General features: G+C 38.8%; 1 protein-coding gene and 1 long non-coding RNA gene across 2 annotated transcripts; one reads left to right on the top strand and one right to left on the bottom strand.

Moving 5' to 3' along the window:
• The first annotated feature begins 12,795 nt into the window (after positions 1 to 12,795).
• Positions 12,796 to 22,733, top strand: LOC138914969 (uncharacterized). Its single transcript, XR_011420669.1, has 3 exons — positions 12,796 to 13,014; positions 21,512 to 21,760; positions 22,276 to 22,733. It is a non-coding gene; the product is annotated as an uncharacterized lncRNA (long non-coding RNA).
• On the bottom strand, positions 17,040 to 19,565 carry LOC108057860 (carboxylesterase 1E). The gene is made up of 2 exons (XM_017142315.3): positions 18,666 to 19,565; positions 17,040 to 18,185 (listed from the first exon to the last, which is right to left on the bottom strand). The coding sequence occupies exons 1-2, from the start codon at positions 19,563 to 19,565 to the stop codon at positions 17,055 to 17,057; spliced, it is 2,031 nt and encodes a 676-aa protein (XP_016997804.2). The 3' UTR covers positions 17,040 to 17,054.
• Positions 22,734 to 25,129: the final 2,396 nt, after the last annotated feature.

Here is a 25,129-nt window from a genome sequence, read left to right as displayed (position 1 = left end):
GATAATGCCACTACTTTTTTTTTGTTTGTTTGTCTAAATGCTTTAACACTTTGTTGTCTATAATAATTCTTTAAAAATACTAAACAGAGCTAGAATTAATTAAAAAAATTTTTTTTTGTTCAGTAACATTTATTAGTTTATTTTTAGTTAAACTCCAAATAAGTTTTTTTCTGGTCCCAGCCAAGTTTGTTTATTATCGCAGCACCGAGCGTAAACATTTGTTGCTGAATCCTGCCGGCAAAAGTGTTGAGTCTGCGCATTAGCCAAATAAACAATATTTTCGGAGTTACCACCGGAATTCCTGTGCTCCCTTACTGCTTACAAAAATTCTGAGAGAATGGTGAAATATTTACAGGGAGAACTTGATAAGCAGAAAAAGTAGCGAGTAAAAATGGGATTTTAAAAATTACCGTTAAATGCCGATGCATTTTTTTATTCAGTAAAAATTATAATGGATTTTAATAAGTATTCCAAATCTTTGACTGTCTAAGAATTAAATTTTTTACTCATTTCAATAAAATATATTATAATCCTAACCAATCATATATTAAATTCCCACAAATAAAATCCCTTGTTATTTAAAAAAATGTAAAAACAAAATAAATAAAAAATTAAAATATAAATAAAGCGTGCCTAATCAAAGTTTTCTATCATTTCAATTAATTCATTTATTACATTGCCTTTTAATTTATAAGCCATCAAAGAAACTTGAAGAGCTTTTTAAGTATTTATTATCCCCATGACTTAATTTACATGGCTTGTGCCCTGGGCTTTGTATTCCCCGAAGGCATTAGGCATTTAAACTTCCTGCTAACCCGCATTTGAGGCCAATCTGCTGAATCGAACCAAACATCAGTGGCATAGTTAATTAGGAACCCAGGAACTAAGGAACAGACATCACATCGACGTTCACCTGCTGATTCCTGCCGTTCGCATGCACCGCAATCAAAATTAGCTCAGTGGCTTGCGGTGGTGCACTTTGGTCCCCGGGAAAACTGAAACCCCCATCTTACCATATTATTCCCCCCTGTATTCTAGATCACATAAACAACAATTAAAACGCTACAAATTGCACATACAAACATCCTTCAAAGGGATGTGACCCTTACCCCGGTTTCTATCTTTTCAGACCGATAAGTATCCTCTTTTTGCCATTCCCTGCTGTTTTCTTCTTTTCTTCAATTATTTCCGATTATTACCAGGAGAACATCGGGCAGGGAAGAGGAGGAGGTTGGATGGTTGAGGTGGATGCTTCAAAATCCATGTTAATTGCTATTTTGCTCCCATTGGCTTTAAAAATCCTTGCAAGAAAACTAACAACCTGGGGGTCAGATTTTCCTGATTTGCCATTCATTCTACAGCCAGGACAATAACAACTCTGAGGGAATATCCTTGTTGTTCCCCTAATATACTTTCCTTTTGCTTTTACTCGTGGGAAAAGGGAAACCGGGCGAAAAGGAAAGCCGGAGGAGAGATTGGGGGGCCAAAGATATAGGTGGAAAGAGAAATTACAGTGACGACCCAGTAAAGTAAGTTCCGAAGATAAACTGCAATCGAAGGACGTTGACTGAATGATAAATTACACTTGACAATGGGCACCCCCACAGAACTGAACTGACGTGTGTGTGGGAGAGTGTTTGTCCGAGTCCTGTCCAGGATTCCATTTTTTTTTCTCCAGCTGCCCTTCTTTTGCTCGTTTGTCATAAGTTTACTTTTAATATAAAAGTTTCCTCGCTTTGGTAATGTTGAAAAGTGATCATCATGATAATTACACGACCATAACGATGGGGCTGATGCACAGTGTGACAATTAATTTAAATGAAAACGTAAATAAATAATTAAATTTACGTCTGTAAATATTTTTTTTTTTAAAGGAAAAGCCCAATATATTTAGACTAAAAATTTTGTATATTTCATAAAATGTTCACTTAAAATAATTTACTTAATTTTTTTAAATTCACAAAAAAAACTCATATTTGTATTTTTGTATAACTTTTGTTGTTTTATCTCAGCTTTGTCTGTGGCTTTTAGAACAAATAATTTACTATTTAAAATTTGAAAATTCTAAGGTAATTATAATTTTTGAACAAACATTAAATATTTAAAATTGAATTTAAAAAACTTTCTAAACGTATGATTTATGGCAGCACTTAAGCTCTCATTTGTTTAATTCACAATGCATTTATAAATAGAAGTGCCGGTTGTCCACCCATATTTCATAAAAAGTTGAGGACAGCTTCCGCATTCTTTGACACCTCAGCAGCCACTGTGGTTTTCGGCGTCAAGCTGGGTCCGTCCGCCAGGGGGCGCCACAGCCGCCGCCCCCGAAGATTTATGAGCTCATGTGGTCAGAGATACGAAGAAACCCCCCGCCAGGAATTCAGTTTCTTGAGTACCACGGACCTCGAGTGTGTTTGTCAGCTGGGTGGGGGGTGTGTTGTTCGGGGGGTATTGGTCCAGTGGGCGGTGCCCAGTGGGCGGGGTAATTATGATGGTTGTGGGTGGCAGCTGCTGTTGCTCGACAGAGGAAGAAGAAGATGAGGGAGGAGCGGCGGTAGCCCAGTTTCACTCATTAAGGATATCCGTGCAGGAAAACAATGCCAAAGCCAGCACACTCACCCGCACACAAAAGCCGTTACACTGTAGCCGCAAAATGGAGAAGGCACCCAGCTTTTCCCGCTTTTCCCCCCATTTTCCTCGCTTTTCCACCACTCCACCTCCGCCACTCCTCACGTAATGCATTTAGTGGCTGCGGTTTTTGAGCTCTCACAGCTCGCATTGTTTGCTCTTTGGCCTCGCCTCTCGCCCCCAGACAAAACAATACAAATTTATTTTGCCGCCACGCCCACAGCACCAAGAAAAAGGGGGCGGAGGGCGGAGGGCGGAAGAGATTCTTTTCAAGCGAAGGCGAAGCGACGGCCCAGAACTTGAGCAGTGCACGGAAGTTCCGGTTGAGCCGGGGTCCTTCCCCTTTTTTACTCTCTCTGGCACAAAACTTTTCAGCCAGGAATTATATCAGAAAGTTGAGCGGTGACAGGGGCGGCAAACGGATGCTGGCAGAGGGGAAAGGGGCGTGGCAATGCCAAAGAATGTATATACTATATACACCCAAAAAGTGTTAATTCATTTGCCTTGGCATAATTTTATTCATTCGGGTTTTGCTGCGGAATTAAAAGTTTGGCCAGCAACTGGCATAACAAATTATAAGAAAATTGTACGAGGTAAGTGCCGGATTCCATGGGGAATTATTTATGTTAGCCCAAGAAAATATGGAAAGGATCTGTGGATAGTGGGTTATAAGTTAAAGCTATAAATAAAAATGTTTAATTTTAAAATCTTCAAGTTTCGTGACTAAATATTTTGAAATTATTGTATTGTAAATTAATGAAATCATTGTATATCAGACATTTTTTTGTAGTGTATACTAAAAATTCAACTAATTTATTTATTTTAAAATAAGAAATGGTATACTTGCATTTCTAAAAAATCTTTCAAAACATTGGTTAGTTTTTTTAAAAGATTTTTCTTCCTTTATCATTTGTTTTTTCCTATCCAAATACTATTTAATTTCCCTGACAATATTTAAAAATATTTTTCTTCTGTTATAATTTGTTTTTCACTATCCAAATACTGTCTTGATTTCCTTGAAACTATTTAACAACGCCGCTATCAAATCAAGAGTAAATCCGAATGTCCAATACTTCAGACAAATGATCAATGGGCAAATCACTTAGCATAACTCAGAGAGGGAAATGCAAAATGTTTTTCCACTCTCTGCTCTGGCTGCCAGGATGTGGATGAGGAGCTTTTCTAACTTTGAGTGTGATTGATTGCGAGGGAAACGTAATTGAAATGCCGCCGAGTTCAACGGAAGTCGGTAGTCGGCAGTCGGAGGGAACCGAATAGACAGTGACAAAAAGGGAAAGTTTTCACTTTACTTTTCCCCAGAGCCAAAAGGCAAGTTTTGCCATTCGACTAGACGGCTAGCAGACATTGCCTGTCACTGCGAATCCACAAGATGCATATCCTTGGCGTAAAATCATAAATAAAAGGTGGAGAATCCGAGCGAATTCAAATGCGAAATCAATCCCAAGCCAGGCATTAAAAATGCAACAATGAAAGCGAAATCCATGGTGAGACAAATCATAAAAAAAAAGAAAAGAGAAAAGAGGCGAAGCAGGAAAATTGCCAGACATAAAATATATCAAGATGGGAACATCTGGGGGTTGATCCTGCTGCTGCTGCCACTTAGCTGCAACAAATCGCCAAATAAGTGGAAAATATTGCAGGCCACAAAATTGCTACGTCTTATCTCGAACCCCGCACACTTTCCCGGGCAATAAGTGGCTCAAAGACAGAGAAACCAATTCCGATGACCTCTTTAAATATTAATACGCGTGCTGTGATTGCACTGGGAATTGTGATTGACTTTTTAGACCTGGCCAACCCCCATTGCATGGCGCATCCTTGACATTTGAGCTACCCCGCCGGTACTTGAGCAGCTAAATGCACAACCCCCGAAATCAAGGAATTCCAAGGAAGAAAACGGCAGGAAGACTCCACTCGAATGATACCAAAGGTCCCAGGAGTCGTTCTCTCCCCAGCCTAAGAAATAAACTTTGCACTTGACAATGTCTGGCGAACGGAGGGCAAACACAGTTCGCCAAAAAGGTGGCAAAGTTTATTTTTCTACTTCAATCGACGGTGTTTTTAAGGCCGGGGGATTCCCCAGTTCATCCAATTAAGAACTTGGCTCATTGCACATGCATTTGCCATCCGCAGCGCGCTTTCTCATTTGTTTTCGCTCGGTTTTGTCAATTAGCGCAATGAAATGCGCCACGAAAAAAACACGAGTTCGATCAATTAAATGCAAATTTATTGAAATCAATGCCAAATTAGTTTCCAATAAATGTTCTATAAATAGTCATTTACGTTTGCAATTGCAGCTGGAGCTGAATTTAAATTAGCGATAAAAAAAAATGTAGGAAAATAGTAGGTAATTTAGTTAAATGAGCAGATAATTAGTTCACTTTATACATCGGAATTCAATATCTAAATATTATTAAATTTTAAATAATAGTTCCTTTTTTAAATTCAGTAAAGTATAATACACACTCAATATCTTAAGGTTAAGCTCTGAAATGTTTAGTTTTTATGATCCGCCCATGGCCATGAACACAAACATTCGCCTAAATGTAGGATCTATGGGATTTATTAAGCCTCTTTGCCTGTTTTATATCTGCAGGAGTGTTTTTGCATATTCCATTAGTCCATGGGTCGCCCGACAGTAACAACAAACATCAACTGTCCCCGCCTCTTGGCGAAAGCAGAAGAGGTCCTTAAGCCCTCTGAGGGGGAAATGCCCATAGACATGGACCGTAGCCAGTTTTATGCCCACTTAATAGTTTTGTTTTTGTGTCTAGATGTGTGAAGGGGGGCGGGGGCAGGCAAATGACTAACCAGAAATGTGAAGATGCCTTCGGTCGAGGGTATTCGTTACGTATACGCTCTCTGCCAAGTGTCTGGTAATTTATGGGACCGAGCGTCAAATGGCAGACGCGGCGGCTACTTGACAAACCCCAACTCACTGGCCGACCAAAAGCGAGACAAATACCTCTTGATATAGCATATATATATATAGTATGTGTGTCTCCGACGGTATGTGTTTAGGTTTAAATTATATTAAACTGCCAGCGTGGCATGTGTCCCATTTTAAATGGGGACGGGTCTCCGAATCGAGAGCGAGAATGGCAGGACAGTCCAGAAATTGTTTTCATTATGTTACCTCTGGCACTGAGAAATATTTTTTTAGTTTTGGGAGAACATTAATTCTACTAAAGATAAAAAATGTTGAAAATCTGAAACTGGAACGACCATAAAAAGGGTTTTGAAAAAAAGCTTATTGTCTGTCATGAGTTTTTTAACTTCATTCCATAAAAACTTTAATTTGAATTTATTTTTATTTTTCTTTTGCGTTTTATTTTGGATTTTTAGTAAATATTTTTTTCCTACTTATTTTGAAGTGCATAAATTTCTATAAAAAGGACCAACCAGAACAGACATTTATCATTGCTTCCACTCGTTTTCGGACACTTTGCTAATCCTGACCAGAATTTCCATTTAGTGCACTGCAAATGTCAAAAGTTGATACCAAAAGTTTTCAACACTTTATCCCCCCGAACCGAAAGAAAACGTGAAAGATCTACCCAGCGGGGGTCGTCTAATTTAAATTGGTTTGTTTTTGTCTGCTGGCATTGCGCTTTTTCCCACTCTATCTATACGGTATATCTCCCTTTTTGGCTGGTCCTCGACAATTACGACTGTCGCCCCTTTACTTACCTTCCATTGCGTTTTTTTCACTTGCAAAACTTTTTAACGCTCTGGGGATTTTTGGGGAGCCAAACGGCAGCGGGAGTGGCGTTTGCCAGCGGTAAATGGCAGCGTTTACTACCGCTCCGTATATGCTGTCGCACATTTCATTTTTGCTACGTCGAGTGAAATTAAAATGCTTGTTTTCACTTTATGCAAATTCTTTCTTAAAAACGACCAGAAAAAAGAATGAAATCAAATGAAAAGCAGGAACAACGTCAAGGTCAATCGACCTGAAGGATACTCTTTAAAATCATGGTGGAATAAAACAAGGGTATTTTTTATGGCCAACATTTTTTCAGAAATTATTTTAGATAACAATAGAAATGCTTGTATAAAAGTAGGATTTTTTAAAAAGTATTTATTGTTTCCAAGATTTTATAAAAAATGTTTAATATTCTTAAAAGTAAATAAACCAATAAGTAGATGAGTTTGTGATGCGCTTAAGGAAACCATTTAACTTTTTTATGAAAATTGTGTTTTTAAGGGATTATCTTTTTTTTTTGATTTTACCCAATGCGTTACGCATTTACAGGGTATGGTAAAAAACCCGCAAAGACTCGCTGAGTGCCCGAATATGCATTAAAAAAAGGAAGAACAAAAATAAAAAAAACGTGGAGCAAATAAAAATGGCGCGTATTTACGTTTGGGAATATGTAAATAAGCGTCCGTTGTATTTATTTTCTTTAGCTTGACGTGGCATCCGGACAAAGGAGGGTGTTCGGTGGGGGAAGGTGTTCGGTTTGGTCTGGTTTGCTCAGCTTTCGTTCGGTTAAGGGGAAGTTTTGGGTACTCGTGGGGCTTACAAGCTATTAAAATGTCGCTGCAAGTACTTAACTGCTTGATGTTGTCAATTTAAATTAAAACCACTGCCGCAAAAGTTACGGTACCAGATGGAGGCCAGACCTATAGATAGGGCCCCCATGCCGAACTCACATAAAGAGTTTGAGGCTCAAATGGATATTGCACGGGAACAGCATGCGTGGCTTAACAATAAATGGAAGGAATGGAAGGGGCATCAAAACTTTTCTTTATGACTGCACTCTCTCCGGGCCTCTAGTCCTCGAATCCTGGAATCCTTGAATCCACTGTCTATATGCTAATGGTGGCCGGATGGGCAAACTGGGAAATTAAAAAGTTGCCGGCTAAGGATCTGAAAATGTCTTGTCATTAAGGAAAGTGGCTTATTGCATACATTCCGGAGAAAAATGGAGTTGGGCGGTGAGAATTTCCAACACTTGACGTAATTGTTTCCAAAAAGTTTCAAGACTCCTACATTGTGTAATTGAAAGGTTTTCCTGCGGGTGACAATACATTTTAGGGAAATTGTCAGTAATAAAGTAGCTACTTTTTATTCTTCAAAATGTATAAACTTGTTCATCAAGTGGGTGATTTGTGTCTTTACTGTTCAACGTAAAATTATAATAAGAATTGTCTCAGGAACATAAATATTTTAATGAAATATTCAGCAAAATATATATTTTTCCTTGGATTACTTTTGTCCTAACAGAAACATGTACAATTCCAATTAACTAATCTAACTAATGGCTGGCTTATTTTAACCGATAAAAATCGCAGGATATGCCGATATAAAAATATATTTTTATGACCGAAACAAAAATATAAAAATATTCCAAGCTGATCTCAAAGAGCTTTTCCTACCTTATATAAAAGAAAACGAGGCTGTCAACAACTGTGTCTCTCCCCGTCTCACTCCTTCCTTTCGGTGGCGTAATAAGCGATTCGGCTCAAGGCATTTTAGTGCACACACATACACGTAATCGCATAAAAGCAGAGCCAGGACGTGCTCTGATTTTGTAAATAATTGCAATGACGATGCCTCCTTCTCCTTGTCCTTCCGAAGGATTTCGCTCGTACTCGTATTCCGCAAAAACAACCTCCAGGCGCCAAGTCAGGCCGACGAGCGAGCACATGATAATATTAATAATAGTGGTAATAATCATACGCACTGTATGACGAGTACACATCCGCACATAAAGCGGAACAAAAGAAAATCCCGCCGTCCTCTGACGCCTGCCTCCTGTTTAATATGATTAATGCCCCATCCGAACAGACTTGGCAAAATATTTACACGTATTCGCGGAGCAACCAGGATTCTGAGGGAGGCTGAAGTTGGGACCCTTTTTCAGCATTGAGCTTAGCGGGTCTTAGTCGCCTGACAGTCTTCAAAGTAGTTCTGAAATGCAATTTCAACAGGCTTTTGAGGGAAAAATGTTGTAAAAGTTGTGTGCAAGGGGTTCATTAAGTAATTTGGAAAAAAATTAGAAAATTTAATTTATATTTATTTATCTTTAAAAAATCTTAACATATTTTATTTGTTAATAAATAAAGGAAAATTAAATATATTTAATTTTTATATATATTTCACACTGGTAAATTCTTTGAGAGTTTTCCCCAATATTCTCTCCAGACAGATATATTTTTCCCCATTTTTTTGTAAGCCACCACAGCCGAATACAAAGTTTACTTTGAATTCAATGAACCAAGCGAAATTTGCCTGACAATTAAACAGCTTGAGATGCCAGAAAAAAGCCAAGGAAGTAAAAGAGGAAAATATTCCATTCATTCCACGGCTGGCAAAGCAGAAGTTTATGCATCAAAGTTAGTTGTGTGGCGCCCCAAACTTTGTGCAACGATTTCTGTAAGCGATGCGATCCACGAAAAATTGAGAGGGAGAAAAGAAACGAGATGCAAAAGAGTAGAAACCAATTGCAAAGTTTTGGGCAGAGAGATGAGGAAGAACTTTCCGAAGGTAAATCTGTCTCCATCTCCTTTACCACTTTACCATTGTGAATTTATGCCTTTTGGCTGCCGGCGAGTCGGCTGCATCAAAAAAGAAAAATTGTAAGGGAAAAATAGCAAAGGTAGGAAAAATGCAATAGCGCAGAAATTAAAGAATAATATTTTCTTAGGTCCACCCACAAAATGCAGGCGAGCGTTAACTGGGAAAAACGAAAAGATAAACAGGAATTTCGAGGGGGAGGAAAATAGAAACCAGACTCTTTAAAAACGCATAAATTGTCATTGGCTGACGAGGGGTGGAATCCCAGACCCACCACCACCCACATCTTAAAGTGTTATTCTTGGGCAACTAACCCCTATGAAAGCAATTGGGGCCGGGGTCGTAATACGATACGTTTACTTAAGGAGAAGATACGACGCTCCCCGCAAAGCAGGTAAAAAGCTTTTGTCAATCAAAATGCCAACTGACAGTTGACAGAGTTTTTGTTTTTAAAGGCAGCATAAATAAGCCATAAATGGGCTGATCAACAACATTAAGAGGCGGCAGCAAGAACATCGGGCTTAAAATAAAGGAATATTTAAATAAACTTGGCGAGGGCATAAATCTGCATGCAAACTAAATGACAACATGCGTGGCACAAACAACAATTGCATCATCAAGTCGTGACGTTTGACAAATGAGCCTTAACCTCCCCCATTTGGCAAAGTAAAATATTGCAGGCTCACACACATGCAGCACTCACACAGAGCCAGGCAGACACTCACACACTCTCGCAAGTGAATTCAAGGTACATCAAATGGGTGTAACAAAAGAAAAAATGCCAACGGAGCAGTCAGAGTGGATATGCAGTTGGAGATGGAAAATAATAAAAAGTAAGTAATAAAAAAAACATATCATATAAAAACAAAAACATAACACATAAAAAAAGGTTTCATTTTTAGTTTAAATATTTTTTTGTATTATTTTGAGACGTTCATTAGTAGCTTATACCCACTCAAAAATTTTTAAAAAATAGCAATGACAATAAATATATTCTATCTGTCTAAAAAAAGTTCCATTAATTTTATTGTACCGGCGCTTTTTTATTTAAAATATAATGATAATAATAATATTTTTATAATAATAAAATATTTTTTTACAAATATTTATAGTCTTTAAAGTCTAAAAAACGTAAATAAATAAAAATAAATCCCTCTTAAGCGTGTCACGCGTCTATCTCTGGTCGGAATTTCCATTTCAAGAGTTACATTTATTCGGTGAGATGAGACGAGGAGAAGACACTTTCAGCCCGCACTCCTACAAATAAGAGTCATAGTCGAGTCAGCACAAAATTCAGACAGCCTCCGCCATCCTGCAGTCCTCAGTTGCCATCGCTTTTTATGGCAAATTGTCAGCGCTGTCGTAATTTTTAAGTTAAAAAATTGTTAAAAAATTTTCGTAGCATTCATTACCATGCCGCCGCCTGCCACTCATTCAGTTTGTGTTCGGGGTTCGAGGTTGGAGGTTCGGAGTTCAGAGTTCAGAGTGGGCTTGCTGCCCCCTCTTGTGATGTCTGCGTGTTGCACAATAATTTATTGCCGCACAATTGCAGCTGCCACACATTCCAATGCACTTGGCGCCCGAGCAGCCACATCGAGCATGGGTTCGGTTTGGACTCCCATCTAAGGAGGATGGGATGGAATGGTTGGAGGTGCTCTCACTCCTTGTCAGGAGGCACCCGCGGCGCTTGTAAAAGCAACTCACATTTGGCGTTGATTTCCAGCGGAGGATGCCGGCTTGTCGTGCTGTCATGGCACCAGAATCCAGAGTACAGAGTCCACATCCACCCAAACCGCCCAACAAATACCCATTCTGCCACTACATAGACGTAATGTAATTTTAAATTTATATCCCCGACTAGATTAAGGCACTGCTGCCAACGTGCAGGGATGCATGGAATACGTATTTTCTAATGAACTCTTTTGGGGAGATTCCAAGATAAACATAGCCAGAGAGTGTGAAAATTACTGAGCAATTCGGGGAACGTCAGGGAATAAACAGGCTTTAATTTTCGTGAAATACCACCATTACCAATGCACTTAGAGAAATATCAGAAATCACTAGGTTTAATCAGTTAAAATAATGCCTAAAAATATACATTGAGAATTAGTCGTAAAATATTATTGCATACTTGTTGACACCTATAAATCTGGAGATGTAAATTCTCTGAATAATAATATGATTGTAATAAAATAATAAAGAATTAGGAACACCATTTTAAAATACTTGCACATTTATAAAAATTCCTCAAACTCGTTATACCTTTAAATAAGTGCATAAGAAGCTTTTAGGATTATACTTATAATGCAAAAATAGGTAAGACATCCCAGTAGATATTACATTTAATTTATTAGTTGAATATATCAAGTGTTGATAAATATTCTATCATTTTCCTTTTACTTGCCTTTGCCTTTGCCCCCCTTTAAACCATAATCAAATGCAAATGTAATTTGATATTTTGCAAACAATGTTTGCTCGTATGTCTACGACTAGAAATTGCTGCCATTTACTACGCAGCCATTAGGGATGTCCTCGTCGATAGGGTAGAATATTTTGATGGATTGTGATACGGAAGGTGTGGCAGGGGGGGTTTGAAAGAGATTGCGGTCTGACAGTGGCTTTTGCGGTCTTGCTGCGCGTCTTCGTCCATTAGAGAACCTTGCGAAAAGTGTCAATTACAACAGATGTCAGAAACAATCAGCGGCGTAAATAAGTCATAAGACCCCCCACACACATATTCACGTGTGACATGGAACCCTGTGATAAACGTGGTTTCACTCCTGCCAAGAAAACTTAGGGTAAGGTAATCAATAAGTTTGACCCGACCAATTGCGTGCGGCTAATTAATAGTTGGATGGGTGCACCAGGAAAAGGTGTCGGATACAAAACAAAGACATCGCGGGTCAAAACTGTTAACAGTTGAATGGGTGAGAAGAGTGGGCAACTTGGCTTGGTCATTGTGCGTGTTCGGGGCCAATCAATAGCCCAAATTATGGTAATCAATTTTAATTAGAGAGACGGTAAGAACGCAAGCCCCACAACCCTTCAAGCAACTCACTCAATTCTGTCCGAAACGCAACTGAATGCGAATGGAGTGAATAGGACGCTTCTGAATATGACTGGACTGCAATTGACGTAGTCAAAGCGCAGCTCATAATCCGAGCATCATGTTTAGAGTTGCACTGGGAAAAAAAGAAGATTTTAAGGCAATAATATATGAAACCTCTAGGATTCTAAAATCATTTAAAATGGTGCGTAAAAGTATGCAGTGAAAAATTATCGTATAAATTATTGTTGCCTACTTTTAGACACAATCGATTGTAAAATAAATTTTGGAAATTCTATTATTTGGATTTCGAAAATAACTATATTTTCACAGTGCACCCAACCAATTGCCAGAAAAGCTGGAGAGGGGGATTGAGCTGGGATTTTTGCTTATGTCAAAATTCGAACAATGGCCAAGTGGCTGGCCCGAAATTGAGGCTGACAGCCCTCATGGTCGCCACACCCTCATTCCCGGACCATCCTCATCCCCATCCCCATTCCGGGTCCTCATTCAAATCGAAACTGATGGACAGTCAGCCACATAGAGGCATCTAGTGGGCGGGGTGAAAAGTGGGAGGGGCATGCAGGATAGCACTCGGAAATTGAAGCTGGCTCTGCCAGAGGCATCGGCTTCAAAATTCCATTATTTGGATTAGACCAATTGTTGCTTTGAATTCGGCCGCTTCGAGCCCATAACGCTTATTGAATAGCCGAAATTATAGTTGGATACCCTGAACCATCCACTCAGAATTTGGACAGTTGAGTAAAGCACGGCAGAACATATCAATTACGATTAGGTGAGTTAAATAGATTGATTTCTAAGGTATTAATATTCAGATTTGTATCTGTTAACCAATAACCAATAAATTATTCTGAATGTATTAAGTAATTAAATTACACTGTGCAGCATTTTTAGTGCTTTTTAAATTTACCTCGATGGATGCTATATTTTTGGATTCGTTACGAATTCCCAAGTTAAACTGCGTTTTCCAAAAAGTTCCCCGACGCAAGGATTCTTAGCAAAAGGACCTCAAAGTTCGAAAAATGCTGAAATTGGCCAACTTTGCGGAGCTCTCAGAGGCAAATGGATGTATGGTTTGATTCGATGTTAAAGTTTTTTAAAAGATACACCCTTTATCTTTTAAACCCAATACATAAAAAATTTTTAAGATTTTTTTTAAGGCAGAAACAAATTCTAGAAAACTTAGTCAAAAAACATAAAAGTATACAGCTGCGGTCAAAATGGTAGTAGTGTTGCCGCCCTGTGTATTTAAAAGTTTGTTGTTGTAATTGATCTTTTCCTGGTAATATTGTATTGATTATAATTTTACTATTAGACTAATTGGATAAGAAAAAATTACAACATCAAACTTTTAAAAACACAAGACGGCAACACTGCTACTATTTTGACCGCAGCTGAATGTTTTTCAGTTTTTTGACTATGTTATTTGGAATTTATTTCTGCCTTAAAAAAATCCTAAAATTATTTTATGTATGGGGTTTGAAAGATAAGGGGTGTATCTTTTAAAAAACTTTAACTTCGAACCAAGCCATGCATCCATTTGCGTCTGAGAGCTCCGCAAAGTTGGTCAATATCAGCATTTTTCGAACTTTGAGGTCCTTTTGCTAAGAATCCTTGCGTCGGGGAACTCTTTGGAAAACGCAGTTTAACTTATGAATTCGTAACGAATCCAAAAATATAGCATTCATCGAGGTTAATTTTTGATGCTGCATAGTGTTATCAGTGGTATAGAAAATTCATTAAAATTATTTAGTAAGCAATGAATAAAATAAACATATCGATTTTTGCGGTATAAATAAATGTATCAATTAAATTCATTTATTATGCAGAAAATATAATTTAAATAGTTTTAAACGTAATTAAATTAGTAAAGTTCTTTAAAAAAATTTCAAAAAATGCCTTTCCTCTGGCTAAATGTCAAATTCTCATCTACCATATTGCCAGAAGCTTAAAATCTGCCAAAGTTGCCAATCTGCTGGGGTCAAAGTTGGCAAACGCAAAGTAATTTGGAAAGTACACAACATTGGGCAACTGGAGCAGCTGCTGCTACTGCTGCCAACTGGTATTAACAGTAAATGACTGGCCTAATTTATGCACCTTGGTCCGAAACCGAAACACACATGGTGAGAGGAATTACAATTGTATTGCAGTCAACATTTCCATTGCCATTTCCATTTTTGGGGCGGGGGAGGAGGAGAGAAATGGCAGGACACGCCCCCCGCCGCCGTCGCAATGCCGTAACTTGATGGAATAGCTAAGCCGAAAACCAACCGCATAGACATGACTAGAACTCAACCAAAACTATGTACCGACTGACTCCCCGGTAATCTCCATCCCCCCGTTCTGACATCCATCTCTCTGCGACTTTTCGGGGGGAAATTGCTTTACACAATCGAAACGCACGAAATGACAATATAAATCGAGGGGCGGAACTAATTTTGGCAAAAGACTCGAAATAGGCCGGGCACGACCACAAAAACCGGAATGATGATACTTGAAGGGGTGGCATACGTAGTATGGAATAGGGAAAATCCAGGAAAAGAGAGTGGATAGACATGGGGGGTGTGCAATTTCAGCTGGTGCTACTACGTCTGAATTGGCCAAAATTAACGCAACGAGTAGAAAAGTTTTGTGTACGGAAATTGCGTAACTACACATTAATGAAGAAAAATTGCACAACGTGCTGGGGTGGGGAAAACTAACGCCCCCATTGAAAACAGACTGCAGGTAGCGAGGGGAAGGGGAAAACTTTCCGAAATTGGACGACACTTTAGCCATAAAAGGCCTCTGATTTATGCCAATTGAAGCTCATCCAGGTAAACTGCCTCGTAATGAAGTGAAGTCCTGAAATGAATCCATGGCCAGAGGGTGATTATAGTGGTTAAATGGGTGGCAGGGTGGCCACATATTCGGGATTAGAGCATCCCGCTTTGATCATCATCGTCATCTAATCATTTGTTATTCGCAGACCTGGATTCTCCGGCTCTCGTAATTCTTTTATGGCCGCTATTAAATCCCTGACCAGACAAATGGAGACATCTTCCATTTACGACTGCTTCGCCAACTATAATCATCGTCCATCATCTGTTGCCTAATTAATTGTAAAGTTTTTCGCTCCTTTGCTGGAAATCTTTTGCGCCCATTAATTTTGCCACAGATGCCGTAATTGCCGGGACATCGGGTCGAATGATTAATATATAAGAAAGTTTTGCACTTGCAACTGGCTAAGAAAATGGCCTAGGAGTTTGTTACTTCTTAAACTTTTCCTGAAGTGATAATAAATTAATGTTGCATATATTAAAAATAATAATTTTATAATCGTTAAATTTTTAAAGATAAATTTCTTATGTTCAGTTGCCCATTTTGTCTTTTTTGCTTCTAGTACTTTAACCAAATTCCTGAAATGCCTAACCTTTCTGCCATCTTGTCTCCTCAAGAGGACTCAAAAACGAGCCAAGCGAATCTACTCCTGCCTCTGAAGTGGATAATGATTTAAATTCATGAAATTAGTTTTAATAATATTAATAATATCATCACTTGGCAGCAGAAACCAATTTGGGAATGGGGAGGTGGTGGCCAAGTAAGCCTGGAACTCCGACGCCATAAGCCGGCTTTGGTTTCAGCTTTCGACTTTGGCTCTCTGGCTTGGCTTTAGCATTTTTGGTCATAGTTCAACGCTTGCTGGGAATTTGCACAAAGGCGTCAAGGCAACTGCTCCTCTTGCTCCCCATTCCTCATCATCGCCATCTGGGGCTTATGCCCATTGTTTGCACTGTTGCCCTTGCCAGTGCCAACCATCATCAACATTATGCAGAAGGCTCCCGGGCTAAGATCTGGCCACAAGTTATAAAACTGCCTGGTAGCCCCAACTTCCCAACTGAATTTCATACCCCCCGTACTCCCCAGTCATTCATCTAACAAATTTCTCTCTCTTTGTTTAAATTTTGCGCGCCGGAAATTTGCTTATCGCCGCTTTTCAGTTGTGGCTCTTGATGCCAGTGTAGGCGTAGAAAGGGGGGTCGCGTGGGTCAGGGGAACCATGCTTTTAGAGGGGGACCAAAGTCAATAGGGAGATTAGTGCGGCAGGCATTGAGCCGGCACAGAGCTGTGCTAATTGAGCGACCGGTCATGGCAACAGCTTAAATCAATAGAACCAGCCCGGATTTATTCAATATGCACCCGAAATGAAAGAGAAACTTTCCGGGGGTTCATGCGGCAGATAAATTAATGATTAGCCGTGCACTTAAATTAGCTAATTCTATGGGTCAACTATAAAGACAGACACATATTGGTCGACCCTTAAATTAATGTAAATTTTACGCTTTTTGGTATAATTTTCCACATACAAAATTGTTCATTCGCAGTAGCCTAATATAGAACGTTAAGCCATTGTACATCTACCCCAAAGGACTTTAATTTATTCTATCATCAGCCCTCGAGTGGTTCAAATCTTTTTATAAACCTTTATATAATTATTTTAAGGGAGACATCTGAGTACAATTTTTAAAAAAATCGAAAAATCTTTTTTTTCAGATGCCCCCCCTTAAATTTTTAAATCGTTTTGTATGTTTAAAAAAAAAATTAAAAAGAAAAAAAGTTCTTTTACAGTTTCTATATTAATTCTTTAATTTGGAACCCCTTTGTCCATATTTTCCAGTAATTTCAAAGCCTGGACTAAATTTTCGGTTTGATCTGAAGGTGCAGAAGGTGATGATTAATAAACGCAAAATATTTTTGAAATTTTGTTTAATCAGTTTTTTTTTTATTTAAAAGTAAAGTATAATTCATAATATTTTCTCGCCACAAACATTGTCTCTACAAAATCCCTAGTCCGAGACCTCCGCCTCCTGGCTTTCTGCCCCGATTACCCCCACCACCACCGCCACCTCCTGCTCCTCCTACGAGGCCTCCCAATCCCAAGGTGTTGCCCACTCCTCCCAGAGTCTGGCCCAAACCACCTCCCAGTTGTCCCAGTAGGTTGCCCAATCCCTCACAGGTGGTAGAACTCAGGGGAGAGAGCGAGGCACCCAAAACGGACAGTTCGCAGAAGCGGAAATCGTTGGAGGTCTCCAATTTAGTATCGATCTTGATAAAAGGCGTAGCTTTTCCCGTAACGCTCTGGAAAAGCGATGAACTCTTGCCGCCCTCCTCTTTATCTCTATTGGCAAACTTAACCAAGAGATCGATGAGGTTATGACGAACTTTCAGATCCTCGGCACTGGTCAAACGGGTTTCCTCTAGGGGATTGCCAAAAATATCATTTGCATCGAACATATAGCCAATCTCATCGCCATGACCCACTGTCTCGGGTTTATCGTGAGCAGTTTCAGAGACAATGGGAAGACCTTTCAAGAAGTTAACACCCTTTGACTTGGTGCCATTGTACTCGAAGCTGTACATGAAAGCTGGTGCCAGTTTGGACCAAACTTGTGTGGTCAGGACCGCGGGAAGATTGAAAAGAACATCGGTTGTGGACTCCACCACCTTAGAGAGCACTTGATCCACGTTCAAGGCCTGCGGCACCTTCCAAACGTCCTGAAGAGTAGGTGTCAGCACACTCGTTAGACCCGGAAGTTCCGGTTTGGCAATCTGACCGGTTAACTTATCGATTTTCAAAAAACTCGTCAGCTTATTGAGGGAATCACTGAGAGATCCCAAGAACTGTTCGGCCGTTCCGAAAACTTTTTCAATGCTTTCCACCGTCACCGAATTGGCTGTCTCGTGCTTGGTGACTCCGGTCAGCAGGGGAATTCCCGAAAAGTTACTGCTCTTGAGCTGCTGTTCCGGTTCTCCAACTATCAGACTTGGCAGCGCCCTTCCATCGTCCTCGCTTTCAATGTGAGGCTGGAAACCAACATTTCCAGTTAGTCCTTTGACCAGGGCTCGTCCAGCCAAACGCTCTGTTTGCACTTTGTCATCGTTCTTAATGATCTCCTCGGCACTTTTCTAAAATAAAGCGAAAGAAAAGTAATAAATATTTTATTAAATAAAGATATTAATAAACTCTTAAATGTCAATTGCCATAAAACTGATCTGCTAATAATCATACGACATATAAATTTCGACTAACTGGATTTAAACTTTTCAGAAAAAAAAAAACTTTATTTGAAGAATTTGTTTTAGATTTTTATGGAAAAATATAAATCCCAAGTAATATTTTTTGATATTTATATAAATCAAAATCACAAATTAAAATATTTTTTAAATTTTTTTCATAAAAAAACTTATTTTAAAATTTTAAGTTAAATTTAGTTTAAAATATAGAAAAAGTTTATTTATACTTATGACTTTTTTAAAGTGATTAAAATTGCGTTACTTAAAAAAATCGTTATTTGTTTTCTTTGTAGCTAAAACCCTTCTTAAGAAATTAGTAAATAACTTAAGTAAGTTTTAAGATTTAACAATAGAAATTCCTTCCTTACTCACCGCTCTCATACAGTTGACGATCTCCAGTTCGTTTCCAGTGGGACACCCGTTGATTTTGGCCAACTCCTGGACACTCTGAACGGGTTCCTTGTCCATGGCGTACTGAGAAAGCGCCGTTCCCGACATGGCCACCACCCCATGAACATCCCCGGCGCTCCTTGACGTCTGGGACATGGAAAGATACATGGCACTAGCTGCTCCCGATCCGTGTCCAATAGCTTGAACCTGTTTGGGATTACCGCCGAAATAGGAGATATAATCGGTGACCCAACGGAGAGCGGCGGCCAGATCGAACATGGCCAGATTTCCATCGAACTCCTTGGTGCCATCGCCCATGATGCCCAGGGAGCCCAGGCGATACTGAGGGGCCACCACAATGGCGCCCCTTTGGGCCATGGGCGTGGCATCGTACTGGGCGGCCGAGCCATATCGATAGCCACCCGGATGGATCCATACGAAGACCGGGAGTCCCGTGCTCTCGTCCGGCATTTGTGGAGTGTAGATATTCAGCAGCAGGCAATCCTCATCGCCGATAATCCGCTGGGGAAACTGCGGATGCGGTTGAATGCAGGGTGGTCCATGCTTGGTGGCATTAAAATCGCCAGCCAGTCTCTTGTAAACCGGACGGGAGTATCTCAGCGGGCCCAGCGGAGGTTCAGCATAGTGCATTCCGAGGAAACTATAGATGCCCGTATTGGGATTTCGAAAGCCCTCGACTCGAGCATCGCGATTAAAGAGTCGCGCAAAAATCACAGGATCATCGACTGGCGGCGCCTTCGACTGCTTGCCACCCACAATCCGTTTCACTCGAATATGATTTGATTCCCCGCCCGATTCGCACCTCGCCAAGGTCACAATCCCGAGTAACAATAAAATGTTCCGCTTCAGCTGCCTTTGCATTTCGCTTCGCTCGATTGTCAACTGGGAACTGAGCACTAACTGGCATTATAATCGCAGTCCCCTGCTCAAAAAAGCGAGGCCGGCCACTTGCTCAGCTTGGCGATAAAAAAAAGCCAGGCAGCAAGTGAAATAAAAATAAGTATGGAAAAAAAGCATCACAAATGATAAAAAGTATAAAAACGAGAAACGAAAAACTGAAACTTTTGCGGCCGCCTTGTTTGCGTGCCTTTAGTTGGATAAGACCATGTTTGGAAGGGAGCAGCTTCTGCGGCATTCTAATCACGTACTCCACGCCAGTTAAAGTTCACTGAGTCACTGAGAATTGGGAATTAGCTGGGGGATTTTCGAATAACTTTGCGGCCAACAAACACTCTCTAAGTCCCCGGACAACAAGCCTAAAAATACCAGAGTTCAAGGACAATGTTTGGGGCCTAAAAATAACTTCAAGCTATTTTATTCTAAATTTAAAAACTCTATATAAAACGAGAAAGGAAGCTAGCTTCGGCAAGCCGAAGCTTATATACCCTTGCAGATCATTCTATTAATTTACAAATCGCAAAAATGTTAAATTTTTTATTATTTCACATTAATTTTTCGATCGTTTCTATCACAGCTATATGATATAGTAGTTGATCTTTTAAAAATTAAAATCGAAATTCGGAAATATTTCAAAATAGTCATATCCCAGAGCAGAAGGGAATGTAATAAAAACCAACAAAGATATAATTTTTTTCCCATTAATTTCCATTTAATTTTTCGACCGTTCCTATGGCAGCTATATGATATAGTGATCCGATTTAAAAAAAAAAAAATTCGAAATTCAGAAATTTAAAAAGAAAAATACTCCCAAGAGTAGAAGGTAAAATTTCAAAAAACACCGGAGCTAGAATTTTTTTTCCGTTTTTTTCCGTTTTTTTTTCGATCCTTCCTATGGGAGCTATAAGATATAGTTGTCCGATCCGTTCGGTTCCGACATATATACTACCTGCAATAGAAATACGACTTTTACGAAAGTTTCATCGCGATAGCTTCAAAACTGAGAGACTAGTTTGCGTAGAAACGGACGGACAGACGGACAGACGGACGGACAGACGGACGGACAGACGGACAGACGGACGGACAGACGGACATGGCTAGATCGACTCGTCTAGTGATGCTGATCAAGAATATATATACTTTATGGGGTCGGAAACGTCTCCTTCACTGCGTTGCAAACTTCTGACTGAAATCATAATACCCTCTGCAAGGGTATAAAAATAATACGTATAATAACATATCATAGTTAAAAATTACATATTTAAATATATTATTTCCTTAACAAAACGTAATAATTAATAAATAGAGTTTAAAGACGATGTTTACTGACTAAATTTAACTACCAGCTTTTATATTTTATATTTAAAAAATTATTCATATTATAACATATCATAATTTAAAATATTATAATAAAAATTGTATCTCCTTAATGAAACTATGTACAACATTTCATCTGCACATCAATCAAATAACCAGTTTGTAGCTGAAATTTAATTTTCCCTTTCGAGTTGTTAAACGATTATTTCAGAGATTGATGTCTCTGCTCATCTCTCGATTTGAGCGAAGGCAATTAAATCGGAGACAATTTGCTGAATTGCGTTATTATTTTATTGGCAACGTGAGATTTCTTGCCCAGAATCATCGCCTCATCTTTCTATGGAGAATAGCAAACTGGTCAGTTTGGTTTTTCCCGTCACATTGTTGATGTTTTCTTGCTGTTCGCTGAAATTCAATTGCATGAGCAAAATAATAATGAGAGTTTAAAGCCGACAGCGGTCATTGTCTGTAAATGAGACTTATGTGGGGTGGGAGGGATGAACAAGGGGGGCTAGTTGGCCATATGAGTCCATAGTGCCATATTTTACAGCTGTGCGGCATTATCTTTTGCCCACATGAATTATATTCTTCAGCATATTTACAGCTAACAGAGGAAGCGCAGAGCGGAGGCCGGATGCTGGCAAATATCATGAGGCGAACGCATGTTGAGATTTCAAGCTTCAAGTTTCTTCACCCATCATCCCCCCTGGCGCAAAAGTCGAGCGAGGACCCCAGGATCCATCCGGGGATTAGGCCGGAGACCGACGGAGCGGCACGCGCTGCCCGAACCGAAAGCACTCTGCCACATGAATCTCAATGTTGTTGTCCAGCCAGTCGACCACGTACGGCAGCTGATTTGTCCCAGTCTCGGTTCAGGCCCCCTTCTTCCATCACCCATGCTTCTCAGCTATTCCACTCATTTTAGCACTGAGAAAAATTAAATTAAGTAAAATGATAAATAAAATAAAATTAATTTTTATTAATATTTTATTAGGAATAAAATTCTTAATAAACAATATCAATGAATTTATATTTTATATTCCTCTTTTTATAAAACATTATTAAAATATAAACTCATATATGAACATTTAGTTTGAAAATATATTACAATTATTTCAAATATATGAATGACCTTATTCTTTATAATTACATAGTTGTAAACAATTTTTTTGTTTTTTTAACATGTGACAATAATGTTGTAGTAGCTTGGCTAACTTATTTAAATTTTTTGTTCAATCGATTATAAATTCCATCAATAGATACAAAAATTGCATTATAAAAATAAATTCTTTTGAAAAATACGTCTTTAATTTTTATACAAAACTCCAACTAAAATCTTCTCTAATATTTCTTCCAGTGTAATTCCAACCGCTCTTGGCTCTTTCATGTGTCGCAGACAATGGCCAAATGACATTTAAAGTTACGACAATATAATTAAGTATACTACTGGGAGTTGACGCCATCTGAAGTCGGTGGAGGAGAAGCAGAAGCAGGAGCAGCAGGATCAGGAGCCAAGGAATAATTATATATGTATGAGGAGTGGCAGCTCCAGGACCTGCTCATCCTTTCCGAAATGCCTCGAGAGGCGTGCAACACTCTTGCAGCACGCAAAGTTTGCCCAGATGCAAAGAGTGGAGGCTAGACCCACTTTCCGACTGCCCAACTGGCACGCCTCAGCGTTTAACGAGATTAATCTTTTTCGCCTGACTATCTACTCCTATCTCAATCCCAACTGTCCCTGCCAGAGAAAAGTCCTTAAAAAGTTATTAATCTTCGGGCTATCGAGTAAATATTTTGCTTTTAATTGAGTTTAAATGCACCATCAAAGTGATTTGCATAAAAGAAGACATTGTTCAAAGGGAAAACCAAGAAGGGTTTGATTTACTGCCTACATTGCATGTAAGACAAAGCCGAGAAATGTAAAAGGCAATTATTACTCGCTAGATTGGTTTTTAATTTGATTTTAGGATAGACATTGTCTCAGACTTCGATGAAGTAAATATTTTCATTTCGACATTTAAAACAATAACCCTTTTTGTTGGTCATTCGACTATTATAAAATCTCTAAAATAAATATTTTAACTTTTTTTATGATAAGTACATTTCTTTTAGCTTCCTATTTAAAATTAAAATTTAATTTATTGCATTCAAATATCTATATATAGGTTTTGTTTGTTTATTGTAACAATTAGTCAAGAAATTCTATATTTTCGTATTTCTTATTTATTAATATCAAACATTTCATTAAACCATTACTCTTCGCCCTCGAAACTTGTATTAATTATCTTGCTTATCATTTATCCAACCAACACACTTTGCCAGCCTAATTTATCTTTATTTTTTCGTTGCTTTATGTTGTGTACCACACGCAACGCACTAGGATTTTTCCAGCTGCCCCCCGGTTTTTCCAGCCCCCTTCCCCACCCCATGCCACGAGTCAATAGATTGCGTGTGCCACGCCCATAAGTGCGTGGGAGGCGTTGCGTGGAAATTAGCGGCAGCTTCCCAGCTGCTGCTGATGCGATTTTGATGTGCAAAATATTAATTATAAAACAATAATTGAATTGTGCTCTTGCTCTTGGCAGTTGAGTGAGCGTCGAAAGGTGAGCGATTTTCCTCGCCCCCAGAAAATCCCAAACACACACACACACGCCAAAAGTTCATTATGCTAGACCAATTTTTCTTTGGCATCTGTTGGTATTTGTTGGAGGAAAACAAATTAGTTTGCCATGATTGCAGTTTAATAGGATACCACAGAGTTTCATAAGTGGAATTTATCAGGTGGCTAAGCTGGAAATTGTTCGGGGAAAAAAGAAAATTAATTGCTTTCATAACCATTAAACGTTTCGTACAGAAAGTTGTAGAAAACACAGAGATTTATGGTCTCTTGAGAACTTATACTCATATATTATAAATATATAAGTGAAAGCTGCTATTATTAAATCCTTTAAAGCATTATCCCACAACTTTCCCCATTTGAATTAACATTTTTTGTAACTGCGTAAAATCTTTAAATTATTTTCCGAACCTGCAATTCGCATGTTTTTGTCCCCAGTCAACTATAAAAAGGCACAAGAGCGTAAATAATACAACAAGAATATATGTACATAATAATAAATAAATATGGAAAATATTGCATCAAATGGGCGACCCACTCTGTTTGAAAAAGAAAACAATATACGAGATGGCAGGAAGGCCACAGGGAAAAAAGGAGATGAATCGAAAACAAAACAAAGTTAAACCCAATACATTAATGGTATTTGCATTTGTACTGATTTTATTTGGTTTTTATTGAATTGATAAAATCACAGCGAACAGGAGAAACAAACGAGAGTCGAGGGCTCGGGTTCGAGTTCGATTCCTCGTCTCTGTTTCGTCCTTCGTCCTGTTATTCCCCCTCCAATCGCCAATTTGATATTCCGATTGCAATTTATGTGCGCCCCCAACACTCGCACCCTTTTGTATGATTACACACACACACAGACAATCGGCTTACATGAGTGTGTGTGTTTGTGTGGGGAAGCTTCACTGTGATTCTTTTCCCCCTCCATCAACCCCCATGCCCCATCCAACAATTGAAGCTTTGTGTTTAAACATCTGCAATATGCTGCGTGTTCCGGGTAGCTGAAAACCCCGGAATGGGTCGAAAATGTTTTGGAATCAGACTGCAGTCGGTCCTTGAATGGTTGAGGGGGGATAGGGTGGTTTTTGGGGGCATTCCTCACAATTGCTGGGGCGTTCATGTGTGCGTTCTTCTCCTGCGTTACAATTGTATCTCCATATGTGATGTTGTCGTGACTTTATTAAAAATAGTCAATTTAAATGATTTTATTAGCTGAATTAACATTAAAGTGCAATTTGAAAATTGACTATTATAATTATTTTTTATTATTTCAAAAATGATGTTCAAAAGATATTTACCGTTACTACATACCTATCAATATCTATATAATTTCAACATAACCAGTTAAATATTCAAGATAAATAAATTAAAGATTAAAAAATAAAATATTAATATTAAAAACGTCATTTTTGATTAATTTTCTATATATATCAACATCCACTATGCTAGCCCCCGTAAAAGTATGGGGAATTCATTTCGAATTGGTTTAAAAAGAATATATTAAAATTAAAAAAATGAAAAAATATTTGCCAATTACTTTAAAATTTGAAATCAAACTTTATTTTACTTCTCTCACGCTGTCATCTCC

This window comes from Drosophila takahashii, chromosome 2L, assembly GCF_030179915.1.
Source record: "Drosophila takahashii strain IR98-3 E-12201 chromosome 2L, DtakHiC1v2, whole genome shotgun sequence".
In the NCBI taxonomy this organism is placed as follows: domain Eukaryota; kingdom Metazoa; phylum Arthropoda; class Insecta; order Diptera; family Drosophilidae; genus Drosophila; species Drosophila takahashii.
This window is presented reverse-complemented; position numbering and strand designations above follow the sequence as displayed.

Excerpts from the sequence above, each read along its gene's own strand:
- LOC108057860 (XM_017142315.3), bottom strand. The coding sequence starts at position 19,565 with ATGCAAAGGCAGCTGAAGCGGAACATTTTATTGTTACTCGGGATTGTG. Across the intron at positions 18,186-18,665 it reads TCGTCAACTGTATGAGAGCG|AAAAGTGCCGAGGAGATCAT; the intron begins GTGAGTAAGGAA and ends GCTTTATTTTAG.